Source organism: Solea senegalensis, linkage group LG21 (assembly GCF_019176455.1).
Source record: "Solea senegalensis isolate Sse05_10M linkage group LG21, IFAPA_SoseM_1, whole genome shotgun sequence".
In the NCBI taxonomy this organism is placed as follows: Eukaryota; Metazoa; Chordata; class Actinopteri; order Pleuronectiformes; family Soleidae; genus Solea; species Solea senegalensis.
This window is the reverse complement of record NC_058040.1, coordinates 3,195,993-3,219,256: the sequence shown is the minus strand read 5'-3', so window position 1 is coordinate 3,219,256 and position 23,264 is coordinate 3,195,993. Positions and strand designations below refer to the sequence as shown.

Below are 23,264 nucleotides of genomic sequence, written 5' to 3'. Positions count from 1 at the left end.
TACTTTTAAATAATATTAGATCTCTAACTTTTGTGTCTCAATGACATCATACAATGAAATAAAATAAAATAGAGGCACTGAGGTGTTATTTAAAATTAGGAAACAGAAAGATAAGGGAACAATTGCACAATTTGTCATTTCCTTGTATATAAAAACACCTCTGTGATCATACGTCTGTCTGCACGTCTGTCTGCACCAGAAGGCGGAAAGGAAGTTGTTGTTTTTCCCCCTTTTCATATTCAGACATTTATTCATGAGTGAACAAAGTATCAGTGTTGACATTACTGAACATCAAACAAACAAACAAACAAGTGAATGAATGAATGAATGTGAGCGGTTTTATTCAGGCAGCGTAAAGAAGGCGGAAGGGAAGGAAGATGAAGAAACACCTGCGAGAAACGCGCGCCTGAATCACCTGACTCCGTGACGTCACGCACCTGTGTCAAAAAGCATTTTGACTCCGCTTTTTACAGAAACGAGGACCGCACCCACCCACACACACACACACACACACACACACAGAGAGAGACACAAACATACATTACACACACACACATACACACTCAGTCATGGCTGCTCCTGGGACTGTTTGGCTTCAGCTGCTCCTGGTTGTGCTCTTCGCACCGACTTGTCTCTCAGAAGCAGGTAAAGTCTCCTCTTCATTTCACGTAGATTCGGTTCAGACAGAGTCACGAGACAGAACGAGCTCGACCGAGCTTCATGCGTCGAACATACGAAACAGCGTCGAACATACGAAACAGGCCCTGTTTCTGTTTCTGTGACTCTTGTTTTTGTTTGTGAAACTGAAGCCAAGCCACAAATGTCGTGGAGATGTCGTTGTGTCCACATTGTTTACAAGTCAGTTTTTATTTCACTCAGGTGTGTGTGTGTGTGTGTGTCGTCATTTAACAGGAACTTTGGAGCTGTTAAGGACACATTTGTGCCATTTCAAACTATTTCAAAGACATAATTATCCAGTGTGTGTGTGTGTATATGTATTTTTTTTTTTTGACCAAGGCTACAATGATTAATCCATTACTAAATGAATCGTCAGCTGTTTTGATCATCGATTAGTGTTTTTCCAATAATTGAAACAAACTTTCCGGTTTTTCTGCTTCTTAAGTGTGAATATTTTCAGTCTTTCTTTGTTCCATACAACCCAAAAGTCATTAAAGCGTAACCAAAAAGTACTTTTTCTGTCTGATTATTTATGAAAATAATCTTTAGTTACAGACTTACCTTTGACCTGTTAACTACTATTAACTATGGTTAATCCAGAACCCACTCCAATGTTTACCGCACTTCACTTGTTGCCCATTACTTATTAATTGAAATACATTTTAAAAAGAATGATCACTTATAAGGCAATTCATGGCCCGGTCCTATAACTATGGCTCGATATCATTTTTGCGTGTGTGTTTGCTGCAATACCAATATTAGGGATGAGCTGATACAATACCTAATCCAATCATTTTAGCCAATATCATACCAATACTGATATTACCTGGCCTCGGACTAAACTGCAGAACTTTTTCCCCAGTCAGACTGAAAACAGAAGGTGACTCATCATTTTCAGTTGTTGGTCCTTGTGTGTGGAACAACCTCAAAATTTATAAACTTTTTATATAAACGTCCGTATTCATTTCAAATTTTCAAGTTTTTGTTTTTAAAAACAAATGTAAGAATTTTATTTTGAAGTCATAGAATGGCCATGATGTGTCATCAGAGATGAAGGAAATGCAAAATTGGAGATTGGAGGTGTATTGGTCACACTCAATTGACCATATGTGTGAGTGTGATAGTGAACGGTTGTTATATGTTGGCCAGGGTTGAAACATGCTTTTTACATGATTCAAGCTCTGTTATGTTAATGTAGGCTGATCACTCTAACACTACACTGTTGCTTTTATTATTTATTTCCAAATTGGATTATGTAATTCATTAATTTTATTCTAAACAAGGCAATCAGAGATGGCAGACTTCACCCCATCAAGCCTCTTTCAACCTCTGTTGGTCATGTTGGCAAGTGTCGAAACACAAACATACAAACACACAGAGCCACTCAAGACAGTAAAAAAACACTCACACTTTGTTTATCATGGTGAATTTCCATTATTGGGATAATTGTGAATGTAGAAAATCATTAATATTTCACGTGAGTGACTTGAAGACATTTTAAAATGTTGTTTTTCCACATAAAAATGTTCTCTAGCCATTTTCTTGGTGACATGAGAAACATTTATCGCAATGGACATTGTGGATCGCAGTCATTTTGGTGAGAATAAATGTGAGAGGAAATGTTTATATGGCCTATAGCTATGTCGATGACACGCATTGGATTTGCCTATATATTGTTGTAATACACAAACTCAGCCACAGCCAGGATAATTCAGCCTCATAATAGAAAGAAGTCAAACTTGTTCTGAGTTTCAGGTGCAGGCAGGTTTGGTGCTGTTTCCACACATAAACCTGTTGCACTTCTGTTTACCATATGTTTTCATATTGTGCCCTCACAGACACCAGAGGCTTCAGTGGCACAGAGACCAAAGATGGCGTGTGGGTCAACTCCCAAGCCCAAGAAGTCCTGAGCAGCCGCCTCACAACCGTCTTCCTCCCGATTGTCTACATCATCGTGTTCGCCGTTGGGTTGCCCACGAACGCCTTGGCTATCTGGGTATTCCTCTTCCGCACAAAGGAGAAGCACCCGTCGTCCATCTACATGGCCAACCTGGCTCTCGCTGACCTGCTCTTTGTCATCTGGATCCCGCTGAAGATCGCGTACCACTTCAACGGCAACAACTGGATCTACGGTGAAGGTTTATGCAAAGTGCTGGTGGCGTTCTTCTACGGGAACATGTACTGCTCCATCGCCTTCATCACCTGCATTAGCGTCCAGCGTTACTGGGCTGTGGTCAGCCCACTTTCCCGGAAGCATCGGAGCAACCGTGTAGCCATTTGCATCTCCATCTCGGTCTGGGTGGTGGTGTGGCTCATCACGATCCCTCTCTATCTGTATGATCAACAAGTCCGCGTCGCTAACCTCAAAATCTTCACCTGTCACGACATCACAAGGCCCGGTCAGAAGGAAACGGCAGCAGGCTACTTCCTGACAATGGGAATACTTGGGTTCGTCGTTCCCACCATCGTGTGCGTCGTCTCCTACGTCCTCATGCTCAAGACCCTCAGGAACAGCATGGGGGACGCCGCCATCGCCAAGAAGCGGCGTAAGGCCGTGGTGTTGATCATCACCGTGCTGGTCATGTTCTTGGTGTGCTTCACGCCGAGTAACATCATGCTGCTGGTGCACTACATCCTGCTGCTGCGCGAGGCCACCAACAACCTGTACGGCTTCTACATCACCACGCTGTGCTTGGCGAGCCTCAACAGCTGCTTCGACCCCTTCATTTACTACTTCATCTCGGAGGACTTCAGGGAGCATGTGAAGAACACGTTCCTCTGCAGGAGCGAGAGGACGGTGGAGAGGATGAGGGTCTCCTTCAGTGCCCTGAAAAACTCCAGAAAGAGCAACACGTACACATCCGATTCACGGAACACACAAAGCTCCGACTGCTAGTGAACCGCTGTGTTTTTTTGTAGATTTAAGTTTATTATTCTACGGTGAAGTCTTACATCTGTGTGGAAACTCAAGGGAGCCATCCGTGGTTATGATCCACTCAAAGCCTTGAACTTTTTCAGGTGCTGCTTTTATCTATTTTATAAATGTATTAATATATTTCACTGTATTGAATTTTCCCCCCCACCCCTAATATGTGCCTTTCTTCAATATCAATATAGTAAAGGTACAACACATTGATATAATATAATTCACACACTTTCAGACAACACATGATTGCTAGTAAATCCAAAATAATCTGTGCCAGTGAGGACCAAATACACTTTGGAATAGTGTTAAATGTTACTCTTTTGGAGTAAATTCAATGCTAATGTTCATTTTTTAAGTATTTCAGTATAATATATTTAACTCTTTTAGTTTAGTATTAACACTAATCCATCCTGGATTTGGTCCTAATCTGAACTGGTGTTAGGTTGACTCCTACTTTGAATGTTTGATTTTGATTTAAACAAAATTCAGTTTTTTACAACTCAATCATTAATATTTAAGATTTAATCAATATGGACTGATTTAATTTTTATTTTATTTTATTTTGAAAATGAATTTATCCATATCACCCAGCCTTGGGACATAATTGAAGGTCATATTATCATTTTACTTTGACATGGGCAGAAATCTCCATGCTGTTATTACTTGTTCCAATTTGTACATGTTAGTTGATGTATCTTGTATATTTTTAAAGTTTTCCAGTAAAAATCTAGTGCCCAGCTTACGTATATTTCCCTGTCAGACATGGCATTTATTTGACTGACATGTGTGGTGTGAGACTGGCAGGCAGTTAAAAAGGTCAAACTGGATGTTCCTCATTTTCAAAACAGTCCCTTTATTTAGCACTTGTTGTGGCTTCAGGTTTCTGTTTGACATTGAACCAAACTTTCTCTTATTCATTCCAAGCCAGAGTATAACTGTCATTTTGATAGATGGAGAATAGATATTTATTTTATCAGATCTATTTATGACGTTATTAAATACCCAGGATTTGATGTGATAAAGTCCACTCCCTATGTTGACACGTCATTGGTCACTGAGTATTCTTGTTTTTATGTCTGCCTAAACTGAAAATGTGATTTAATCAGGCCAGTTTTTAGATCTGATATATCATTTATTTTATAAAGAGAGCAAATTGAAATTGTATTTTCCAACACATCAAACATGGGTCACCTATTTTTAATTTACTACAGCGACCATTCTGTTCCTTCAACTCTATTTTTGCCTCAGGTCTGTACAGAATGGTATTGAAAGAAGCTTACAGTTACGTATTTGCACTGTTACTTATACTTATTCGCTCGCAGGAGAACATATTACCTTTTATAACAGCGGAATAAAGTCGGTGACGTTACTGTAGAACCAAAGCTAAATAACTTGTAACTGTAATATTTTAGATTTTTAACCTCAATTGTGCCACACTGTGAGTTCTGTAATAAAATGTTAAAACAAAATAACACTGGTCTTTGGCTGTTTTGTGGATCAGAAGAGAAATTCATTTGCTGGTTTAGTGTTGTTAAGCAGAAACTGATGACACCAGTTCCTGAAACTGCTTTTTTCCTTTGTCCTTCATATTCAATTGGAAATATCTGGGTTAACGTGTGATGCTCAAGCAAATGGCCTTTTTTTTTAATTCAATACAGAAACTAACGGCAGATTTGTCTATAGAGGATGTCATTTTCTAAGTTTTCTTTTCCAGAACAGATGAGAAATAAAACGGCATATTCTCTTCAAACTAAATGTTAATACTGCCTCATTTGTGGGGAGATTTGTACTGTAGATGCAAAACATTTGGATTCCTGCACTTGTGAATATGTGTGAGTGTGTGTGTGTGTGTGTATTTTTTTTATTTTATTGAAAATTTGAACCAGCAAAATGTGAATCTCGACCTGTGGCTGAAATATTTCACATGAGAGGAAAGCACAGATGTTTATGTTACGTACATGTTCCTTGTATTACTTCCTTACTACTTTCTTCAATTACTTGAATGCGTTATTGACAATATTGCAATTCAAATCAAAGATAAAATACAGTAGTTATATTTAATCAGTGTAAAATCACCTGATTGTGTAAGTTACTGTTTTTTATTACCTCAGGTGTACGATACACGTTTTATAAGAATACTGAACATGAAATACTTATTAATTGTTTCCATGATTAACTTTAAATAACTTGAATATTGAGATCATATGACTGTGATTACTGCAATAAATAAATGCTATACAGTACTGTAGACAGTTGAATATAAATGCAACAGTAGATTTGCTGGATGTTGTTTGCTTTGGTCACAGCTGTATTGGGATTATTGTTATTTGTTATTTGTTAACACCTTCTCTCAACATGGTTTGTGCCAAGTCTTTGTGCTGTTGTGTGAGAGAAAGCGAAATGTACGGTGGCCGACGGAGGCGAGCGCACCGCAACGAACCAAAACGCATGCACAAGGAGAAACGAGCTGCAAAAACAATGCGACGCGACCAATCCCAAAACACAAGCAGAAGCGAAAACACCAGCATATTCAATAACAGAAGTGCTCCGGTTCTGTGGGACCGGGTCGGTACGTTTCTCACGTTAGATTTGTTTTTGTTGTCGTTTGTGCATTTGAATCTGCAGCATTTGTGAATGTGCCGCTCATTCACCTCCTGCAAGAGAGAAGAATGTGTGGCATGTTAATTGTCAGTCATTTGTACTCGGTACTTGTAGTACCAAATAGGGATACTTGAGTAAAAGTACAAATATCTTACCAGGAAATGACTTTGGTCGAAGTTGAAGTCACTTTTTTAATATTATTACTTAATTAAAAGTCTTAACATATATGACATTTACTGTACTTAAGTATCATAGGTCATTTTTCTGATATAAAATGTACTTACATTTTAGAAGTAAATGTAAATTGTAAATTGAAAAAGTCAGGAGTTAGGTAGCTCAGTGTCTTTCAACTCTGTTGTACCCAAATGTTTAAATGTTTAAATGCACTTTTGTAAGGCGCTTTGGATAAAAGCGTCTGCTAAATGACATGTAATGTAAAAAAGGTGGTGGATTCAATTCCTGGCCCTCATAGTCTGTATGTGTCATTGAGCAAGACCCTAATACCAACTCTTCTTCTTCTGATTTTATTTGGTAGTAACAAGTAACAAAGATAGTTAGAGGAATATATAAGTAAAAGTATAACTATAGATACATGTATTTTATTCTACATTTTATTACATCACTGGTAAAACTAATTTTACATGTCTATATGTGTGTATATATATATATATATATATATATATATATATATATATATATATATATATATTATACTTGTTGTTTTTTATCCAATAGGTCGAATTACGTGATATTTTATTTTTTATTTCAAGAAATGGCCTTAATGAAGTCATATGCAGTGTGTGTGTGTGTGTGTGTCAGTGAGTGGGCGGGGCGTGCTGGGTTTCCTGTGTGAAAACTGGCACAGACGAGAACAGGTAGTCTGTGACGTAGCCGTGCGAGCAGGTAGTCTCGGGGTGTGTCCTTCATGTTGTCCGACTTTAAAAACCACGGTGTCTGCGTGTGGAGGAAGGGAAGTAACAACATTCAGAGTAAAGAGAGCCGAAATGGATTTAACTCGCTCGTTTATTTCGCTCCTGGTGATTTTCTGCTGCTTCTTCGTCTCCGGCTCTCATGCTGCAGGTAAAACCCTGAAGTTTTCCGTGTTTCTCCCTCACGTACAGAGACAATGACGTTCTTATCTTTAATCTTTAATCTTGTCTCACCCCGTTTTATTTCTGTGCTGCTGTTAGCTATAGAGTGTCCACTGTGCTGGTTTGAAGCGTTTTGTCTTTAAAATTGTTCATTTTGCTTTTAAATGTTTTTGTTTTCTAACTTTTTCTAACTTTGGCAATCCTCAAAAAAAGGAATACATAATACAGGGCTCACTTTCAACCTATCAACCACTATATGTTAACCTTTTAAGAAAATAAATACAGAAATATCTACAATAGCACAATATAGTTGTAATGATATAAAGTCAGAAACTTGATTAATCATTCACACGAGTAATGACGTAACAGATGTTGACAATGAAAGGTCAGGAGCCGGGTTTATCAACAGAAACTGGATACATTATTTTATTATAAGAGAAAAATCAGATTATCCTTTATTTATTTTCCTAAGAGGAAATATGCAATGTTACAGCAGCCAAGATAAAAAATATAATAATTACTCCTCATGAATGAATAACACATGTAAAGACATGCAGAAGAATATTACATATGAAATAATAAAAAAATAGCTAAGTGAATATATACACCGTGAAGTGTGTAACTAGATTATATCTTTATCAATATGTATTTTTTTGTGACCAGCTTTTTTTTAATTATGATATTTCTTATGGAACAACATTAGTCAGGTAATAATTACTGACAATAAAAAGAAAAAAGGAGGAAAGAAAATGGAAGATCTACTGTATTTCTCCACATGAGGTTGTGCAATGTTTGTTTGTTTTTCTCATATTTAAACCTTAATATTCAGCTGATTAATGTGGGGTTCCAGAAATTCTTTACTTTAATTGTGTCACCATTCTCCCTCCCATGTTTGAACAGAAGCCCCAAAGTGCGAAATCAAACCCTAGTTTCCCATTTAGACTTTAGATTAGTAACATAAAGCAAAAGGTTTTCAGTTGCTTTCAATATGCAACTTCGCTCCCTCGCAGGTCCTTTTTAGTGTCTTCTCCATCCATTACATGATTATTAACTACCTGTTTAAATCCTAAATGTGCTTTTATTCACGCATGTGTTAAAGGTAAAGGACGGGGCTTTATCGGGCTGGTGGACCCTAAAAACTCTGGCCAAGTCATTGTGGACCCAATGACATCAGCCACACTGAAGAGCAATCTCACCACTGTCTTCCTCCCGATAATTTACATCATCGTCTTTGCGGTGGGCCTCCCCGCCAACGGCATGGCCATCTGGGTGTTTCTCTTCAGGACCAAGAAGAAGCACCCGTCTTCGATCTACATGGCCAACCTGGCCCTGGCCGACCTGCTGTTCGTCATCTGGACGCCGCTGAAGATCTCCTACCACATAAACGGCAACGACTGGGTCTACGGCGAGCCGCTGTGCAAGATCCTTGTGGGCTTCTTCTACGGGAACATGTACTGCTCGATTCTGTTCATCACGTGTCTCAGCGTGCAGCGATACTGGGTGGTTGCGCACCCACTGTCCCAGCAGAACAGGAACAACAAAGTGGCCATCAGTGTCTGTGTGGCCATCTGGGCTTTCATCTGGCTCACCACCACTCCTCTGTACCTGTACAACCACACCGCCAAGCTCAAAGACCCCAACATTACCACCTGCCATGACGTCACCGCCATACTCGACCCGCTGAATCCGTTCCCCTCCGTCCAGCTCCCGTACTACTACTTCATCTTCATGGCAATGGTCGTGTTCCTGGTGCCGTGCGTCATTATCGTCGTAGCCTATATTCTTTTACTCCGAGCTTTGGGGAACAGCATGGAGGAGAGCACGGCCGCCAAGAACCGACGCAGAGCTGTGGTACTGATCGTCACCGTCTTGGTGACGTTCCTGGTGTGTTTCGTCCCCAGTAACATCATGCTGGTGCTGCATTACTCTCTGCTGAAGGACGGGGAGATAAACAACGGCTACGGCTTCTACGTCTCCACGTTATGCCTGGCCAGTCTCAACAGCTGCCTGGACCCGTTCATCTATTACTTTGTCTCCGAGGACTTCAGAAACCACGTGAAGAACACGCTGCTGTGCCGCAGCAGCAGGACTGTGGAGAGGATGCGGGTCTCGTTCAGTTCCATGAAATACTCCAGGAAGAGCAAGACCTACGTGTCGGACGCTGGGAACACACAGAGCAGCTCGTGTTAGCGTCACAGAGGCGCGGCGTCGTTTATTGTGACTCCAGTGTACTGATGACACACAGCGTCACGCAGGCTGTGTGTGTGTGTGTGTGTGTGGCACTGGGATGCAGCAGATTGGCCCATAATTATGGACAAAACTATCATTTGCAACCAGGTCACCTTAAAGCATCTCATAACCAAAGATGAACTTGAAATGTGAAGAAAACTGTGCTGGAATGAGAGCAGAATACACGTTTTTTTTTTATTATTTTATTTAAAGGGCTGAACGGCCTTCTTTAAGGGATAGTTTTCAGGTTTTTTACAGCGTGGTTTTATAGGGCAGTGACATATATATGGTACGGATTGTGCTTTGTTAACAGCTCACTCTCCCTCACCAAAGTCCATAGAGAAAATGTGCAGTTTTAGCTTACGAGGACACAGTAGCTGCTGCTTCATTTTGTTAGTTTGTGTCACTGATCTGAGCATCTGAAACACAAAACTCCCAAAAATAACAAGATGTGAACTTGGTGATGGAGTGGATCAATACTAACAGTGTTCTATGGACTTTGGTGTGGCAGTAAATTGACACAAGCATCAGTTTCCATTTGGCAAACACTGTTAAACGACGAGACATGGCAGCCGACATATTCTTAATAAATAATAAATAAATCATTGACTCAAGCAGGCAAAGAGTTGATCACGTGAATCATGTTGTCGCTCGCGTACTGCACAGTCGGCACCGACTATACAACCCCTGAAAAACACCGTGAAGTATCCCTTTAAAGCCTTGCAACATTGTCACTGCACTGCAGAACATGTAACTGAGCAGCCAGATGAACCTGTTGTGTGCAGAGTATCGGAGAATATCATGTGTTACAGATTTATTTTCCATGTTCGTGTAACTCAAGTCAAATCAGTGAAAGAAAAAGATGTTCTCTCTATTTAATGTTGTTGTTTTATTTTGCCTTTTCTACTTGCCACACAGCTGCAGGAAGTTTTAATCAATGTTATCATATGTGTGCTTATGCATTTTTAGTGCCATTGAAGAAATTGTGTCACTGTTACATATAGTTTCCTAAATAAATGATAAAACCGAGCCATCTCGTTTGTGTGAAACTCCTTCGTAGGATTGCGCAAGTTAATTGCTGAGTGAGTCACTGGTGTCACTTCCCTCGTTTGGTTCGGCAGGAATGCAGATGAGACTTGTGGAATTTGTGGAATGTGCTGTGGTGTCTCATCAAAAACGTTAAAGGTCACTTTGTTGTAGTTCTCAGGGGGGAGGGGGGAGAGGGTCAAAGTGGAGGGGGAGTTAAAGAATGTTTAAAGAACATGATGGGGCTTGTGAAGTGTGTTACGACGTATGTCGTCCCCCTACTGACCTGTAAAGCCAGACTCTCCTTCTTATTTTTATTTGTGTCATCTTAGTTAGTCACTTCCGGTATGACTTCACTCTGAAGCCGTTTACTTGCTATTTTTAAACTAACAACTCCTCCAATCAGAGTTATTTTTTTTGGGGGGTGGGGGGGTGGGGTTAAATCTTTGTCTCTCTTAAGACAATGTGTTGTCTTCTAAATTGACAAAGGAGGGTATTGTGAACAAATAAGAATGCTGTTTTATCTCGAGATAAGAAGTGAAGTGCTGTGTTTGGCAGCAGCCCCACCTATCCACCGAGTCGCCACCCTCCCCCAGACACACACACACATTGGTTTGTGCAGGTATTCTTCTAAGGACAGCCTAAACAGACCCTTATCGCTAACTTTACGACTTAACACTAACTGTAATCTAACCACAATTCAAATCTTAGCTCTAAACTAGTTCCTCGGAAATTAGGTTCTGCAGCATTAGGACCAGGTTATGGTCTCCATGAGGACTATACTGGCCCGAAAAATGTCCTAAAGAGGCAACAAAGACGAGAACACACATGGCTGTTTATAGTCGCGAACGATCGCGGTGGAGTGTCACGTTACCTTTTGTCAGCACTCACCGAGTGGAAAACCTTCTTTTCACCTGTTGTTGGGGCCACGGGGCCACTCCCTGACTGAGTCACATTTACATGCTGCCCTTCAGTCATCTGTGTCTGTGTGTCTGTGTATGTGTGTGTGAGTGTGTGTGTGTGTGAGTGAGTGACTAAAGGCTGTGTGAAAGTTTCACAAATACACTTGTTAAATCATTCATGGTAAAATGAAGAGGGATTAGACTTAAAGAAAGTCTAAAGTACTGGCCTTCGAAGCGCTCTAGATACCGCTGTATGAATGCGGCAGTGCTGTTTGGTATCAGTGCGTCATGTTTTAAGCGGGGAGTGGCATTTCCTGCTGTAGATTGTATGGCCTTTAATGTTTATATAAGAATAAATCTGCTCTACACATTTTGCTGCGACATACTGTTTATTCTCCACTGCATGGAGAACCAGGAGAAGCAGCTCTGGGATGATTATTATGTGCAGTCTAACATGCACGAATGTCATGCGGTCTCTGTGCCAGTAAAGTCACTTCTGCGGTTGCATGTGCTCGCGTTGCACATGTCCGCGACGCAACATTTACGGCATGTTCTTGCAATGGCATCACGTCTGTTGCTGCAAGACTTGACATGTGGTCGAGCATGAGGACAGCAGGAAGTAGCATGCATGGTTTACACCAGAGCGACTTCACGGAACAGGTTTTTTCTTATCTTTTTTTTTTGTGAGAGCAACAAGTTTGTTTACTCCCGCAAGAGTGCACGGATCCCTCACTGCACACAGTCACTATAGTGAAAATGCACATTGAAGATCTCACACACACAATCCTGAGACATGAGCATAACACTTGTTTACTGATCCATGAAATAAACCCTGTGTCTGTGGAGGAGTTTTTTGAGCTGCAAAGACAGTTGTGCCTGAGGCATGTGAATACTAGTCCCTCATAAACAAGTCTATTCAACCGATGAGTGAAACGATAAGAGGAGCTCGAGGCCTGACGTTATGACTCGATGATGCAATTATATATTGAACCGTGTGGTTTTTTTTAGAGCTTATCTTGTCAAAATGGCACAACCACACAAATGTGTTTTAGATAACAAAAGACAATTCAAATCTGTGATTCCCAATACTACTACTACTACTGTGTTAAATATGGTCACAGTTTCACTCGATGGCCAGCTTGTACAAACTGTAGAAACACTTTAAATATCTTGGTGCAGTCTTGGATTGTGAGTAGAGCTTCACTGATAACACAGTGCATCCTCAAAAAGCTCTCAGTGCCTTCATCTTCTCAGCAGCAAGAATAAAATCAAGCTTTCTAAAAATCCCCCAAACCCTTTTCTCAACTCTTTACAGAAAAAATAGTACAGGAACAAAGTGAGGAGCATCCTGGAAGACAGCTCCCATCCCGGCAGTACAGTCAGTTTGTGCATTTCAAGCACTACAGAGTTTCCCTGGCAACCAAAAATGCGTACATCCTTCATTCTAAGTGCAGTTTGTATTCGTATCTCCACAAAGTTATATCTATAAGCTGCAGTGAAGAGCAGGTTTTAATGTAATTTAATTTATTGGTTCGTTATAATTTTTTTTTTCTCTTTCTCATGTTTTTTACAATTGTCTCTTATTTCATATTTTAGCAGTGATGTTTATATCAGTTTTATGATTTTATGTAGCCAAAGGCAAATTTCTACTACTCTATTCTATTCTATTCTATTCTATTCTACCACTACTACTACTACTACAACTACTACTATGATAATAATAATAATACAAATAATATTAATATCCCTTAGTGCTTGTGGCGCAGGTGCTCCCTTGCTAAATTGCAGCGAGAATAATACACAACTCCTTATATGGACATTCCGGGGGGGTGTTTAAAGGTCACCTGAGTAGCCTGAGTACCAAAATGTTACCCATCTGTTAGTCCACACCGTCAGTGGGTCTAGAATTCTAAAGAATGACACCTATGCCTGTGTTGTCCTGGATGCTAATCCTTAATTTGATCATAAAAACCAAGATTATGTGTGTTTTAAGATTACGTCGTGAAATAAAACAGGAAATAAACTCTGCTACTCTGATCTCCTCCTGGCAGAATGTGCTAGACAAATATCCTGTCCCTTTTGGAATGACCGGCATCACATTTGCAGTCCTGGCTCACAGGAATAGTTCAGAAATACACAAAGTATGTGTAATGTATTAAGTTTGGCAGCAGTAGACTTAAGGATGCTCTCTGTTTGCGAGAGCTAAATGATAAAGATCTCTTCCAGTAAGAGCATTTTGTCTGAGGGAGCATAATATGATTGATTAGTATTGCACCCACGCATCATACTGGGATGCAGCTAAAAGACTGCTATTCATGCGAGGGAGCGAGAGGGTTGTTGCCGAGGAGGGAGAGAGGGCGAATGTACGTGCTAACGTGTGTGTAATCACTCTGACGGATCTCACCATCCACCATCGGCACATTCTCAACTGGTGGAGCGACTCGGTGAAGCACATCTTGAATAAATAAATAAATAAACAAGCGCTTTTATTTTTCACAGTTTTTATTTTTATTTTTTTATTATTTTTCACCAGGGAAGCTGAAAAACATGTTACACAGAATTGAACCTGAGACAAAATAACAATATATTAACATGTAGAAATAAATGTGCATAGTGCAACGGTGCCTGATTCCAAATGTTAGAGTCATAATCAGCTGCTAAACTGTGAAGAACATCCGTGGACTGTTAGCGAGCAGTGGAGGATATCAAAACAGTGAGTGGGTTTAATGATATGAGAGAGAAAGAGACAAAGTGGGGGGAGAAAGAGAGAAAGTGTAAAAAAAAAAAAACAAGTGTGTTGGAATAAAAGAAGTGAGAGAATGAGTGAATGAGCTCTTCAGTCTTCACTCCCCTTAAGCTCGTCTGGCTCTGCAGTGACAGAGTGGTCGGACAGAGCTGGCATGGTGTGGGTTCCTGCCAGCCAGTCCCAGTGTGCAAAGAACGGGGCAAAGTTAGTCGCGGGACGCTGGTGGTGTGCGTTGTGCTTGGGTGCGCCCCCCCACAGGCCAAAGGGCACCAGGTTATGCACGGCCCATGGGAAGTCATAGCCGCAGTGGTCCTCGGTGGAGACGTACACGTTGAACACCATGAAGCCCCATGTTGTGAGGCAGTGGCACCGGAGCAGGATGGGGTCCACCGTCGCCCAAAAGCCCACGCAGAACAACTCCCAGCCGGACAGGTACTCGGTGACCAGGCTGAAGGGCTGGTTGTACTGGTGGTGCACGGCGTGGAAGGTGCGGTACAGCCAGGGAATCCGATGGTGCAGCAGGTGCCACAGGTAATACTGGAAGTCAAAGACCACCATGCAGCCCAGGATGCCCAGGAAGAAGCTCCAGAGAGTGGGTGCTTCAGGCGGCAGTGGGGTGGGCGGCCTCCACAGCCACTGAGCCACTGCAGCGGGAAAGATGTAAAGCAGGTGGTTGTAGATGGTGATGCTCAGCGTAGTCCAGATGTTAGGCCAGGTGACTGCTCTCTCAGGGTGGAGCCTGTAGCGGTTGATGCAGGGCCAGGTGGGAGCCAGCAAGTCCAACACAGTGTAAAGACCAACCAGGAAGAAGTAGGTGGTGACAGAGAGGACCACAGGGAAGAGAGGGCTTCTCAGGAGGTCATGGTGGTTCTGATGGAGGTAGTCCCAAAAAGGCTGCAGGACTAAGTCCTGGGACTGACCCCCAGTTTCATTGTCCACATTCGACATCCAGAAAAAACCCTCAGTTCTGATTACCCTGCCTGTGCTCATCACTAACACAGCGTTTCTCTTCCAGGAGAGGGGCCGATCCAAGAGGATTATTTTCTGACAAGAGCCAGTCGAGAACAAAAAATAAGAGTCTAAACAAATGGAGAGATCCAATCAGCTTCCTTGTATTGGCTAAGCAAAAGCAAATTGTCTGGTGAGGTTGTGCCAAATTGGTCTGGAGGGCTGTCTTAGCTTCTTATGTATATTCAAGCCCCACCTCCACCCCATCCATCCCCCTGAATTTCAAAAGCCGGCGCTCTGTAAAAAGGGCTCTTTTTCATGGTACAAGGACCAGAGCCAGGACTCAGGAACCAGGCCACAGCAGCGCTCATTTTTGTCCCAAATCGTGGAGCGAATGCTTCCGTCTTGTATTTGTGAATATCAACAAAATAAAGAGCATTAACAGAAATAAAATACGTGATAGTAATCAGCCTCTCTGATTCCTCCCCTCCACACATACACACAAGCCCAAAAGAGTAATTAATCATACGCGAGCTGTCAAATATGGGACACTGAATTCAAAAGCACTTCCTTTCCGACTGTTGTTGTTTTTGCTTATTGCTCAGTTTGAGTTTGTTAATAGAAAAGAGTTCATTTGTGAAAACTGGCCTTGTTTCCATGGTGTGACTCAATGATTCTGTGACTAACTGAGGTTTTAATAATCATCATGCAACACATTGTTTCAGAGGTTCCGAACTAGAGTCCTTTTGATTTTAAGGGTGTAATCGTTTTTACACGTGAAATGTAGAAAACTAAGCAAAACTAACGGCCTCTGTTTAACTTACTGTGTCTTTAGGTGAAAGTTAAAGCTGCAGTGAGTCACTTTTGGGGATTTGTGTTGTTGATTTTTTTTAAAAAAAACATTCTGTCTTAGTGAACAGAAACAATGTCACATCATTTGTATGCTACTGTCAAGCAAAACTATCAGACCTGACTCTGTAACACAAATCTCCCCATCATCATCTCTGCTGCCCAACAACAGAAAACATACTGCACCAAGAAGCCATGATATAGAATTACTGCACTGACTGTGACATCTAAAGCTTTTTCACTATTTTTTTTAAATAATTTTAATGATATGTTTTTAAAAACCTTTTGTTCGTCTTGTTTACCTTATATTTCCATTGCTAATGTTAAAGATCCAGTGTGTAAGATGTAGGTGAAACTATATTGATTTGGCAGATATTAAAGCATAAACATGGCATTTTACATGTATACAATCACCTGATTGTATGAATTGTTTATTTATTTTATGTTAGTATTGTGAGCAGGCATCTACAGAGAAGTAAAAAAAAAAGTAGCTAGTTAAAAATTTACCCTTAAGCTTATTAGGTTTTTAACAAGGTTGGGGTTCTTTTTTGTGTCGCGCAAAAAGGACAAGGTTATATAAATGTCACGTGAATTGTTTTTAATTAAAGGCAAAACTTTACAAATTAAAGTGCTGGCAAAATAAAATATGTAAACACATAATGTATCAGTCAGCATGGGTCAAAGGTCACAGTGCTTTAACTTTCTCGCTCACTCAGGCACCTTAATTAGCACCAAATTCACCTGTCCTCATCAATCGCATTTAAAAGTATGTATGTAAAATGTAATTCATTGTTTTCCACCTCTGACTGAAGGTCCTCTTGCAACCTCACCAGTATATGTTGCTAAATTTGATCATTTAAGATGAATGTCTTATATCATAGCATGGGGTAAACTCATTTTTGTTCAGGGGCCACATACAGCACAATTTGATCTCAAGTGGGCTGGACCAGTCAAATAATAGCATAATAACCTATGACCAACAAGAACTTCATTTTTACAAAACATGACATTTCTTGAGAAATATAAGTGCAATTTCAATATCATGCCTAAATCTACTATTTACACATCACACTGGATCTATAAAGGCACAAACATTTAGTCACAGGTATCTGAAAAATATTGCATTTCACATTACGTTTAGATTGTAATTGTAGTGTGAAATTTTAACAAATTCATCCTGTGGGCCGGATTTGACCCTCTGGCGGGCCGGTTCTGGCCCCCGGGCCGTATGTTTGACACCCCTGATCTAAGGTGTAAGTGCCATTCAGACTTTTGGGATACAATAGCTGGTGTGACAAAGTGGAAATGCAGTGGAAAACCTGTAAGTGGAGTTTCAAGGTTCACAGTGAACAGGAATGAGCAGGACACTCTGTGATTCCTCTGATCCGCCAATAGAGGGCAATAAAACTCAGGTTTTCACCAAAGATGCACACGAAGAAAATGATGAAAGCAGGGAACTCTGTCAGTGTTTGAGCCGCTAACAATGATTTGTTCTTCTAAAGCTGTGAGAGAGCGCACATGAGTGATGTATGGCAAGCAGTTTGGCAATGTTGCGTTACGTGAATGGAGTTTTGTGTCAACACGACAGCTGATGAAACTTTGTCCTGTGTAGATCTGGACTGTTGGTCTTGTACAAACACTATAGAGGAGGCGTTTGTTTCAACTGCTAACACAGCAAACTGGTTTCACCGTGTATTTCATGTGAAAATGCGTTCAAATATGTGAGCAGACAGTGACACGTGGGCTTTTTTTTTAAATTATCTTTCTTTATTATGTTTTTATTCAATTCACTGTAGACATTTAGTTTGAATTATGAATACGTCATAATGTGTTACTTCAAGTAGTAACTCCCTACCTGTCATTGTTATTACTTGAAGACTTGTGAGGCCTGTAATGTGTGAAGAGTGACTGACACACCCATGTCCAGGTCACAGCATGCGTGAAAAAAGACAAACAAAAAACCCCTTAACCTTAGAAACTTGGCTTTTCTCTTATCAACCCAACACTGCAACTTATTAACTTTGCAAAGCCTCTGTCGTGACTCTCAACCTTGACCTTTTATTTACTTCTCATGCTTTGATTTAGTTGGAATTTGAGGTATTTATTGGTGTCATATTTTGTGATTTCCTGTTTTATTTCCCTCATACGTTGATTCACTTGTGCTGTAACATTTACACCTTTTTATAGTTTTATTACTTCATTTTTTTCCTCTCTCTCTCTCACTGCGCCAGATTGTCTTGTTTGTTGATTTTGTTCCGACTGTGATTTTTGGATTATTTTACCCTCGTGCCCTTTCTTTCTTTTCTTCTTTTTTTTTTGCTTGTGTCTGCCATGTGTCTCCTGCGCCTTTGTTACACTAATTAATTAGTATTTTCACTTGCACTCTCCCGTGAGTTGTGCTGCTCTTGGGTCCAACATTGCTGACGCTGAGGAAAATAAAGAATGCATTTCAACAGTGGCACGGATTACAGCGAGAGAAAGGAGCGACAGGGGATGGAAAGTGAGCTAAAAATAGCCAAACGAAACAGTATTTCAGTATTTCAGAGACATCCAAGAGCAGAACCATAAAGATTTGCACCAGAATTTGAAGAAATCAGAGAGGAATTAACTGCATAAAACCGATTCATAGCTTGGAAGTTAATTAGTTAGTTATTCTGGCAGTTATTGAAAACATTAAAATAACTATTAGCTCAAGGCAGAGGATCTTCCCCCGTGGATGTCTCATCACGGTCCTCGCAAGGAAACACAAAAACCACTGATGGCACGTTGTCAGAAATGATAAGAAGGAGCTGCTTCACCGCCTCAGTATGGAGCTGTTTGGGTGGATGCGGGCACTAACAAACCACACTTTGACTCGTGTTAGCACTTGACTCACTTGTGTGTGTGTGTGTGTGTGTGTGTGTGTGTTGCTAAAATAACCGGGGAAGAGGAGCCCACCACATCACGGGAAGTGTGTCTGGGCGATGACAAGGTGTGAGACTCCTTGGTTCACCTCAGAGCCTGTGTGTGGGCGTGTATGTGTGTGTGTGTGTGTGTGTGTGTGTGAGCTTATCCTCTGCGCTCTGCTGCCACATGGTGTCCACGAAACACTGCACAGACCGGGGGCCTGCTTCTGCTTGTGGTTGTGCCGGGAGCCAGATCAAGATAGTTAATGGATCCGCTTTAGCTTCTGTCGCAGTCGTGGAAGCAGGCCTAACATTTAGAGAATCAAAAGAGCGATGATGCCAAGGAAAATAGAGAATAAATAAGATTTTTGAGGGAACCTTTCTTCTCTTTTATCCTTCTTCATCTATCCCCTCACTTGTGCACTGGCTGACTGGAGGATAATATCTGAAAGCAACAGACATGTCCTATAATGAGTCAACAGATTAAATATGCAGACCCTATTGTGCGAGACATCCTCGTATAACTCTTTTGCCCAGATAAAAGTTTATTTACGCTCCAAAGACAAGTGTAGTCGGATAATCCAGTGATCTGTGATTCATCACAGTTGCATAATTGAATCCACAGCTGAAACTGTCATTGGTGTGTGAGCAACCTCTTTTAATGTAATTAAAAATAGTTACTTCAAATCCAGCAATTATGACATGATCAATATGCTCTAGTTTTAACTTGGAGGCAGGAAGTGACCATGAGCTAAGAACTGTGCAAATTAAAAGTCTAGAAGATCAATGATTGTCCCTTCAATGTCTAAATTAAACAAGTTGTCACATTTGTTTCCAATAGAGTATTTTTTGCAGTGTTAATTCTCAACAAAATACTTTAATTACAAAGTCTATTTGACGTATCCATATTTTAAAATACATGTATCAGAAGTACTGCTCATCCCTGATAGTGAGAAATCCTCCCATGGCTGTTTCACACTCACCATGACACACAGTGTGAGCACAGTGAGGCCGACAACTCGCACCAAACACTTTCACTTTACTTATCTTTAATCTTAGCTTCACAACATTTACCATTTATAACCACTACGTGTTTTATAAATGTACTGTAGTGTAGCCGGGAACAACTTATGAATGTATTTAATGTATAAGAATGATAGAAAACACAATATAACGTAGTTTAAATTTGTATATTGTGCTCTACAGTGTGGCTTTGCATGGATGCACAATTATTACGAATAACATGAATAAATGTAATGACAATTTAGACTAACTGGCCATATTAGAGCGACCTAGCGGCGTTAACAACAATGTCACTGAGTGGTTTTCTCACACAGCACTGACAACGTGTCAGTGACTCATATGATGAACATGAAGTGTTACAAAAGCTCTTACACACTTTACGTTGTAGTTACTCACAGGGAATTCACTGTGGAAATAATCTGAAGTGTTCACGTAAAAAAAAAGTATCGATGCCTTTTGTGAAGCACCAAGCGAGAACATGGAAGATTGATCGCCAATCTGTAAATACCGCACGTCGCGTAGATTCAAAGAATATCACGTTCCTTCAGGTACATACAGTATGTGAAAGAACTGTGTCATAAAGCAAAGAGCGACACTTGAACTGAAGGGGGACAAGGCTGTGACGTGACATTCTGACTGAAAGGCCGTTTCGCCAGCACATTTCTGAGGAGTAGACGTGTGAAAGCGTCCTCATAGACGTGTTCCTGTTCCTGCTTTTTTGCCGCTCAAGGGTTTGTGACAGTGTGTGTGTGTGTGTGTTTGTGTGTGTCAACAGCACTGAAGGTGTGAGAAGAAAACACCTTCAGGAACAGGAGTCATCATGTCAGAGCTCATCAGCAGGTGCCGGACTCTTCTCTGTAAAGCAAACTGTCTCAGCGAGAGTGGAACCAGTATGTGACCCAGTCCAAAAGAGGGACATAGGCCCTTTTTTTATATATATATATATATATATATATATATACATATATATATATATATATATATAAAAAAAGGGCCTATGTCCTTTTTGGACTATATATATATGTATATATATACATATATATATATATATGTATATATATACATGTATATATATATATACATATATATAAGCAATTGAATAGTGGGCGAAAACATCATATCTTTATGACACAAAACCATTTTTTTCTGTATCATTTTACAAAACAAGGAAAATTAAAGGGATACGTTGGATTTTCTTTTTTTAAAGGCCTTGTACCCTTGTAAACATGACCAAATTATATAAATCATCAATAAAAAAATTTTAATAAGATTTTTTTAATTAATCTACTGGGCCGGATATTAATGCAGGCGAGCCAGTTTTGGCCCAAGGGCCACCAGTTGTTGACCACTGCTCTGAATTGTCCATGACTGTGGTCGTGAACGGTTATTTGTCTCTGTGTTGGCCCTGCGACACACTGATGACTTTTCCATTGTGTGACCCAGCCTTATGCTCTACGTCCGCTGGGATTGGCTCCAGCTTGCAGTGACCCTCACGTAGACAATGAATGAATGAATGAATGAATGAATGAATGAATATGATCGTGAAATTCTATACAAAATCACTTGGCAGTGTTTGGACTGGAAACATCACAGTATTTGACACAGTGTCCAGCAAAGACAGACAGACACTGAGTGATGTACAGCGGCTGTGAGGGGAAACAGTTTCATCACCTTGACAAATGGAAAGTTGCGGCAGTGGCAGGGGCTGCTGGAAAAGTTGCAGTCGCACGTGACGCCTGACATCCCTCAGGTGTTGTCTTCAAAAAAAACAAACAAAAACGGATGTGTTGTTCTCCACTGTCAGCGTGGACACGGCGGTGGGGGAGGGTGGATTACGTACATGAGAGGGAAAGAAAATGACAAATGATGAGTGTCGCTGATGCACCATTTATATGACAAGGTCAAAGGGAGGAAAGGAACCTGGAGGTTAGAGTTTTTTGCACAATCTGAAGTGCATGTGAACATCAGACTGTGCATCTGTGGCTTTGACAGCACAGAACACAAAGCTTTGAATAGAGGAAACTCAAAGACAATAGGGAAAGACTTAGAAGGATGGTTCAAATAAATAAATAAATAAAACAAAAAATCTACAGAAATATTTGGTTTTTTAAAAAAAATAAAATAAAATGAAAGCCAGAGCAATATCCAATTCCATTCCAAACAGAATGTGACATAAGGCTGAGATTAACATAGAATATTGACCAGTCTAACGTTTACACAAGCAATCAAAAAGAGAAAGGCAATGATGACAGGATGTTGAATGAGAAAGTAATATTAAGAATAATAGATAATATCTAGTATAGCTAAATGAAAACAATCGACACAACAATCTTATAATCTATATATAGTACGTAGTATATGTAGTACATAGTATACCTAGTCCATACTTATATGGACTTAAAGCCATCGTGAACATTGAGTAACAACATATTTCAGACTCCATCTACAGCATCATAGTCTTGTACCACTGACCAGCAACAGAAACTTACATATACTCTTTACTCTTTTACTCTTACTGTATATAATTGAACAGTTTCTTTATAAGACAGCCAGAGAAAAGGGTGCAAATATACTGTTATTCAGTGTTACTTTAAGTTATCTTTTCCTCTGTCTGAAAGCCATAACTGAAAATGCACGATAAGGAGTTTAAAATGTACAGTATGTTATGCTTCATGGGTCATGTTACCTGTCTTAATACTTTGAATGTATCTCTAGTTTATTTTATTTTTTATTTTTTATTTCATTACATCTATAGTATTAACTCTAATGGATTGTAAAATTGCAACACCTCACCCTCTGAGAAGTATCTCAGGTCTGTCCTCGTTGCTGCAGTCAAACCAACACCGTCATTAGACCACACCCACACCACAGACCTGCCTCATTCCCTGTGCAACACTGTATATAGTATATAATCAAAATACTGTCCATTTTTATTGCATGATTCCTTACCTTATTTCCATTTTCTTATTTTCAACCTGGTTGTGATATTGTTTTGGCTGCTGTAACGCAGCAAATGTGGTATCTTATCTTAACATTGAAAATAATATATAATAAAAATGACAATTACGTAGAGAAAAATGCTTTTATTATTTAATATTTTTTATTTTTTTAACTGTGAACCTTTAATAACCCTGAGCAGAATACCTCACAATGATCACAGGTAATGTTTCCACTTCTCATTAACTACTATGACACAGTTGCTATAATTTCCCACCTAAAAAAAAGTCTGGGTGACAGGGACGGATGGGAGCCATAGAAACAATGGGCCTGATGATTACCCACGGGGCCCCTGGTGGGGTTATACTGGTACATGTGTTGTTTTTCACTTAACATCAATGATTAAGACGTGGAAAGAAAGAC

At 40.2% G+C, this 23,264-nt stretch overlaps 3 protein-coding genes across 3 annotated transcripts; 2 read left to right on the top strand and 1 right to left on the bottom strand.

Annotated features, from left to right (window-relative positions):
- Positions 1-497: 497 nt before the first annotated feature.
- Positions 498-5,305, top strand: f2rl1.1 (coagulation factor II (thrombin) receptor-like 1, tandem duplicate 1). Its single transcript, XM_044053656.1, has 2 exons — positions 498-645; positions 2,517-5,305. The coding sequence occupies exons 1-2, from the start codon at positions 570-572 to the stop codon at positions 3,572-3,574; spliced, it is 1,134 nt and encodes a 377-aa protein (XP_043909591.1). The 5' UTR covers positions 498-569; the 3' UTR covers positions 3,575-5,305.
- A 1,786-nt stretch (positions 5,306-7,091) lies between these two features.
- f2rl1.2 (coagulation factor II (thrombin) receptor-like 1, tandem duplicate 2) lies at positions 7,092-10,554 on the top strand. Its single transcript, XM_044053671.1, has 2 exons — positions 7,092-7,285; positions 8,396-10,554. The coding sequence occupies exons 1-2, from the start codon at positions 7,210-7,212 to the stop codon at positions 9,484-9,486; spliced, it is 1,167 nt and encodes a 388-aa protein (XP_043909606.1). The 5' UTR covers positions 7,092-7,209; the 3' UTR covers positions 9,487-10,554.
- Positions 10,555-14,289: 3,735 nt separating this feature from the next.
- Positions 14,290-15,279, bottom strand: ch25hl2 (cholesterol 25-hydroxylase like 2). Its single transcript, XM_044012859.1, has one exon. It carries the CDS (start codon positions 15,187-15,189, stop codon positions 14,290-14,292), a length of 900 nt encoding a protein of 299 aa, XP_043868794.1. The 5' UTR covers positions 15,190-15,279.
- Positions 15,280-23,264: the final 7,985 nt, after the last annotated feature.